We start from the raw sequence: 6,606 nt of genomic DNA on the forward strand, positions 1-6,606 counted from the left end.
CTCACATTGTGTTTTTAAAATTGTTCAAAAAATTCTGAAAAATAATTAGCACACTCACACAACATCAATGTAGGTTGTCACAAATGTTCAAGAAAAAATTCAAAACATAACTCAAAAACAGAAATGGCAAATTCAACACTGAATAGTACATAACATAACTTGAGCTTTAGATTTGCCCCATTATAACACTGTTGTAAAATTTGTCATTTTTGTATCTTAAAAAGTATTTCAAATTTTTATACGAAATTTTATGACATAATACATTGATATTGCGTTAACGTGCTATATTTTTTTTTAGAATTTTTAAAATATTTTATGGCATCCGATGCACCGGTAGCACCGCAAATATTGGTGCACGGGATACATTCCAAGAGGGTGGCAGCGTAGCGGCCATCCTCTGCCTTTGTTTCCCGCCAATGGAGCACCACCCAGCCGGGTTGGGGTGGCCAATAACATGGATCGCAACAGGCCCATGAAGCGGTGCGGCCCAGGAAGGCCGAAGCCTGCCAGGGGGAGTGTCCTGCAGCCCTAGGGCACCTCGTGATGGCGGCGGCGAAGGCACCACCCACGGCAACGTCGAACCCGTCGGTATCCACCCGACCAGCGGCGGGGCAGTCCCAGTGCAGCTCTTAAGTTACTTTTTTTTTTGCATGTTTTTGGTATTGTTCTCGACCACGACAAATTATTTGTATATACCATGGCAATTAATTTTGCATATATTTAAATGGCCAAGTGTCAGATAGAAATTAATCAACAATTGTCATGATCACAATATCAAAAAAATTCTAAATTTTCCATGTCACGGTACATTTTTCTGCATTTTACCATGATCTATAGATCCATTTTTCAAAAATTTGTCATGTCACTTGCAATATATTTTTAAAAGTTTTGCCACCACTTGTGATAGTCAGATGGAAAAAACTAATATCTTTTATTTTTATACAGTTGCCATGTGAACTTAAGATAATTATATACATTTTTGATGTAACCAATAGTTTTTGTTTGACATTTGCCATGACCTAAGAGCAAAATTTAAAATTTTGCCATGTCACTTCTTCTTTGTTTTTTCTGTATTTGCCAGCGTGTGTCTACTCACATGGCAAAGATTACAATCTGTTTTCTACAGTTGACATGGCAAATTTTAAGATAACAACATTTTTTAAAGTTGCCCACGTGTCCCTTTTTTACACATATACATTTGCCATGTCACCGCTAGAATTGTTTCTTGCATTTCACATGCCACATAAAGCACTTTTTGTAAAAAGGTGTCATGTCTCTTTTGTACTACTCCCTCCGTCGCAAACTAAGTGTCTTAATCTTAGTACAACTTTATACTAGAGTTAGTACAAAGTTGAGACACTTATTTTGGGACGGAGGGAGTATTTTCTAAAAAAGTTTCCCATTCTACAATGATGGCAAAAATTTGATTATTTTTTCAATGCCCTTGTCTTGGCAAAACTATACATCATGTCAATACAAAATTATTTTTCTAATTGCCACATGGCAAACTTTTTTGGAACATTTTTTCCTGTAAATCTGTTTTTTAATGTGTTCTGCTCTACGCATGAGTTATATATTTGGTGGTAGTTTTATTACATACATCATGGCAAATTAATCATCAAAAAATGGCAACTATTTTTTATAGTGCTAACAGATGGAGGAGGTGTTTTTGACCTTAGAACATGACAAGTTTTTTTTATCACACTTACATGCATATTTAATAGGTATGGCAATTTTACCTTTGCATGTTTTTTGTAACCGTACTCAACCATGACAAATTATTTGTATATACCATGGCAATTAATTTTCACATATAATGGAAATTACTTCGTGTATCATGTGACATTCCTTTGTTTTGTATAATCTCATGTTTTGGAAATTCTAACATATTCAGACGCATGGGCTATAAAACTGTATGCTGCTTACTTCAGGTTGTCAACAAGCACAAAGTAGGCAACATACAGACCAATACCCTGTTCATTGATTCCAGCCATCGGTGTTCTATTTTTTCATGCACGTCATCCCATAAGCACCCAAACAACAGATTCAATTTCAGTACAATGGCAACATTCGAATGGTTTTCGTATTCCCCTTCTCCTCAGTTAATGCACAGATTTAATTTCAGTACCACGTGTAGCCTTGAGGGTATGTGAGCGGTACATTTCAAGTACCATTTGCTTCCAGCACAAGTCGAGGCAATCATCTGAAAACAAAAATATCACCCCGTGTGGTTTTTCTTCATTTTCAATTTGTGCTGGCACCTGACTCTACATCTGATTTGCGAACCGTCTGCAACAAAATGTGTCACTGATTCCTGCAGATCTGCAGCGCAAATATATTTCTTCGTGAGAGATGAAGAACATGTACAGGCATCGAAACAACAAGCTGACAGGTAATTAACCTTCAGCAATCAATTTATGGCTTACTGGATCTTCGAATACTGGCAAAACCCCTCTGTTGCTTAGGAGGAAAACCGGCAAGCTCAAAGGTTGCCTGATAAGAGTACTAACCGTGGCGAATGCCAGCACCCCAAGTCTACATCTTACAAGTTGGAAGGCAGACATGTCTGTTTCATGCTGTCCGCGACGTGGGCGATAACACCAGCACCAGCGTTGTGAACCCACTCATTCTTAACCTGCATCAATGCGTAACATGTATTCTCATGAATTTGAAGAGAGTGTATCCAAGTAGAAACTGTATGTTCTCAGGAGACTCTTGGGGTGCACATCTACATACATGCATGTTGTTGTGAGCAGAGTAAGGCCACAGTGACGCGTGGAAGTTGACATCTACTTTCTTCCACCCCACTCTCTGCAAACCACGAATCATCTCCTCTGTTTTGGAAGAAAGAACTGATTTTCATACGTGCAACAGGGAATAAATCTAGGGCACACAGAGGTAGCACAGATTTCCTACTTGCCTTCCATCATCTGGTGATATTCATTGGTATTTTCCATGTTCGGTGTACTTTGTGCAGCTTCTTTAGCTCTGGCAGCCCGCGAAGGAAAATGGGGACCATCGGACGACACAGGTGAACAGTATTCCACATTCACAATGTACTTGTAGCCATCAAGTGAACGACGCAAGGGCTGTGCACAGGGAGCAAGTAAGGAGTTACTCAAAATATCACTACCCCAGAACCCCACTTTAGCGGCTGCCACTGAATCCTAGTGGAAGTAAGGTACCTTTCGAAGGTCCAATTCTCTCCTTATTGAGGATGTTTTCCAACCAACCATATCTGGCATTCGAGGCTCAGGAAAACAAGAAAACAGAAACATTCTGTTTGCACATATGTTAAAGATCAAAATCAAGAAATAATTTCATATGGAGGATACGGTCATATGAAACATTAGCATACAGAATGCGGTTCTTAAAAGCTGCTAGTGCAGATCTGTTGAGATGAAGAAACATTATTTTCTACTAGAATAAATTAGCCTCTACAGGATCTGTCCTCCTCACCTACATGAACTTTTTGTCCTCATGGTCAGATGTCATTAGTAGAAGGAGAGGTGGCTTGCTAGGTTCACCATCAGTGAGAAAGAGTTGAGCACCAGTGCGTCCGACAATGAAGGGCGCCAAAGGTGCTGCAAGTTTCTCTAGAATTGACAACCCTTGAAGAAATGGAAGCTGATAATTGCCAAAGGGGGTAAATTCGCATGAAACCAACGCATTATTGATATTAAAAAGCCACAGTAGTATCACTGTTTTCTTAGTGAGCAACAGCTTGTATGTTTCACCAGAAGTTTACTTAGATGGCTTTGGCACTCATTAATGATATACCACGATGTGTTGGGTCTACGTCACAAAATCCTTAATAAATCATTAAAAATTGCTCAAGCACCAAAACAAAGCTTTTGCCTCCAAGGCAACCAAGATTAGATGGGAAGTTAAAAAAGGTTGACAAATATAATTCAGTGTGTATTGGACACCCACCTGATTTTTTCCTCTAACACCAAGATGTGGGGTTGCCAATGTAATAAAATTAGTTGGCTCCAACCCAGCAATGGCACCTAATCCTGAAGTGCGTGATATTTCAGATCCTCCACTTGTGAGCATGACACTAGCACCACTTCCAGTTTCTTTTGCTTGCTGTGAATATAGTATAGCAATAGCATATCTAGCAAACAAACCACCCAAAGAATGTGCTATGAAGGAAATCTTTTTCAAGCCAGCCATCTTCTGAACCACGTCCAAGACCTGCTTCCATAGGGCAATATTATGCAAGCTTCTAAGCAATCAATACATCAACAGCAGAGGACAGTCTTTACCACATACTTCTTTCGCTAACCTCCTTCCAGCTACATTGATCCCGTCAAAAGATTTGGCGTAGATGTTTGATGAACTAGCTGCAAGGAAATAGTTTGCTATTTTATGGCTGACAATTTCTTTGTGCTGCAGTAAAGCAGCGGATGCCAATTTCATCTCTTAACTACAATGTCCTTTCTGTATGCATCCAATTCAATTTCTGCACATCATGTTCTGAGTAGGTACTAGGGGTGATAAGTGATGACAGACTTGAAGTTCACTATATGAATTAGAGTTAAAATACGCACATACCATAGATGAGGAAATTATCACCAAGCCTCTTTTTCAGCACTGCTTCCCCATATGTCCAGTCACTGGGGCTATAATCGATGGAGAACGAAGAAAAACTATCAGTAAAAACCACCAATAAGTAGAACTTAAACATTAGTGAGTAAATTGTGCCAAACGTAAATATACTTTCAGCATTTTTTAAAGCTTTTACTATTGCTTATATGGATTTTACAAATACAGGTGTGTACTTTGAGTTCTGACAGTTAAGTACAGATGTATGCCATGTGATTTACTCATCAAAGTTCACATTTACACTGTGAAAAATTATGGTGCATCTCAAAATCCTGAAAGGAAAAATCAAAGGGAGCAGCTAGCAATAGCCATAAGCGCCCATATCCTGAAAGTCAATGAGCAAGGAGGTTGTTCTGAATTGTGATGTCATACTAATCAAGCTAAAATCCAGGCCATGTTGAAATGAAATATGTAACCAGTAACAATGAAATTAAGTTCTCGAGAAAGAGACACAGAGTATAACTCTTATATTATGGGACGGAGGGAGTAGTATAGTATGGTAGGACTAGGCTGTTACCTTGCCATGATACCATGAACCAGAACAATGAGATGTTCTGGTCCTTGCTTGCTGCTGGATGCATCCATGGATGAACACGACACAGGAGAGCCCCTGCCGGTGGACATTGGGTGGGAACAAAGGTATTTCGTGGTGTTCAATCCTGCATAACACAAAGTAATGACAGAGTTTCAAAACACCTACTTTTTTTTACAGTAGAGTTTCAGCGAAAGACTTCATCCCCCATTAATTTGCCCCGGGCATCGGCTTCATTCATTCAGAAAAACTGAAACGAAGTCGGCACCTTGGGTTGGATCCAAGAATCTCTGCGCTCGTGGGGAACAATGAAACGAATCCCATCAGACCACCGGCACACCGAATTTTAGCACTGCAGCCACGAAATGATCCGGCACACCCACCCGCGACCCCAAATTTCGAAAATCTCTCATATTTTCCCACGATTCGATCCCGAACCAACGCGACAGATTTTTCTTCAACGGAGCGGCAAAGCTACAGCAGGAACTATGTGGAACGGATCCTGGGAGCGGAACGTACCTGGTGGGCAGCCGGCGCCGCTCCGGAGACGGGCGTGGCTGGGAGGGGAGGGGCGGAGGCGGCTGCGGCAAAGATGTGAGCGGTGGTGGTGGCGGGGAGAGCAAAGCGTGGACGCCATCCCGCGCGCGCGTAAGCGGAAGTTATCGCCGCCGACGCTCGCGAATCGAGGAAATGCGGCGGCCGACGAGGGGCTGACGCGCGTGCGGACGACGCGGCGGTTTCGGCGCTCGGGTGGGATACGGCGTCGCCCGCCGGCCGTTGGATTCGCCGCGGACGGCCGGCGGCTCAAACGGCTCTACATCGGACAACTCTTCGTGGACTTTTTTTTAATTAACACAGTGCGGATCAAGCGCTCATATATATGAGCATAAACATAAGAGCATCTTCAACGCCGAACCTCAAACTGCCTGCAAACATCTGGATCATGCGGTCCGGACCGTGAAGCCACAAAGCGGTCTTGTATCGGTCTACTCAACAGCCCAGGCGCACTTTCTCCCGCAAAGTGGAGACGAGGGTTGGGAGTCCGGGCAACAACCACGTTGGACCCCGACACGCCAGGCACACTACATCCGCCCGACCCCATTTTCTTACACTCCGCCACTTCTCCCTTTTGCTTTGCATCTGCAACCTCCATCTCCACTGCCCCCGTTACATCTCTCCAGCCGCCACACAGGCATTGTCGGACGTTCGCAACCAGCACTGACAAACCCGCTCGCCTTTTATGACGGCAATGTCCACCCTGGAGCCGTTTGTACCCAGGTATACTTCGCCACCCTATTGACGACCTCCTGGCGGCCACCACACCCAGCAGGGGTTCGATCAAATGTCATTGAGCTTATTTTCGGACGCCATGTCATTTTTCAGAGTAAGAAGGATGGCGGGGTACTCGACTATGGTGGATGAGCTGTTGTGAGATGCGTGGTTGGCTGTACCCGCGGATTTCGTAA

General features: G+C 42.7%; 1 protein-coding gene across 11 annotated transcripts; it reads right to left on the minus strand.

Moving 5' to 3' along the window:
• Positions 1 to 1,959: 1,959 nt before the first annotated feature.
• LOC123157149 (putative lipase YDR444W) lies at positions 1,960 to 6,004 on the minus strand. Of its 11 annotated transcripts, none has more exons than XR_006478738.1 (12): positions 5,660 to 6,004; positions 5,126 to 5,267; positions 4,558 to 4,652; positions 4,276 to 4,346; positions 3,934 to 4,197; positions 3,464 to 3,627; positions 3,336 to 3,391; positions 3,186 to 3,238; positions 2,917 to 3,089; positions 2,737 to 2,834; positions 2,511 to 2,635; positions 1,960 to 2,322 (listed from the first exon to the last, which is right to left on the minus strand). XR_006478738.1 is itself a non-coding variant. In XM_044575391.1 (12 exons), the coding sequence occupies exons 1-11, from the start codon at positions 5,775 to 5,777 to the stop codon at positions 2,543 to 2,545; spliced, it is 1,323 nt and encodes a 440-aa protein (XP_044431326.1). In that variant the 5' UTR covers positions 5,778 to 5,993; the 3' UTR covers positions 1,960 to 2,322; positions 2,511 to 2,542. The 11 variants fall into 11 exon arrangements, 4 of the variants coding, with proteins under 4 accessions (XP_044431326.1, XP_044431328.1, XP_044431325.1 ...); XR_006478737.1 differs by having other exon boundaries at positions 2,427 to 2,635; positions 5,660 to 6,003; XR_006478736.1 differs by having other exon boundaries at positions 2,402 to 2,635; positions 5,660 to 6,003.
• Between the last annotated feature and the right edge of the window lie 602 nt (positions 6,005 to 6,606).

The sequence above is a fragment of the Triticum aestivum genome, chromosome 7B (assembly GCF_018294505.1).
Source record: "Triticum aestivum cultivar Chinese Spring chromosome 7B, IWGSC CS RefSeq v2.1, whole genome shotgun sequence".
Taxonomy (NCBI): Eukaryota; Viridiplantae; Streptophyta; class Magnoliopsida; order Poales; family Poaceae; genus Triticum; species Triticum aestivum.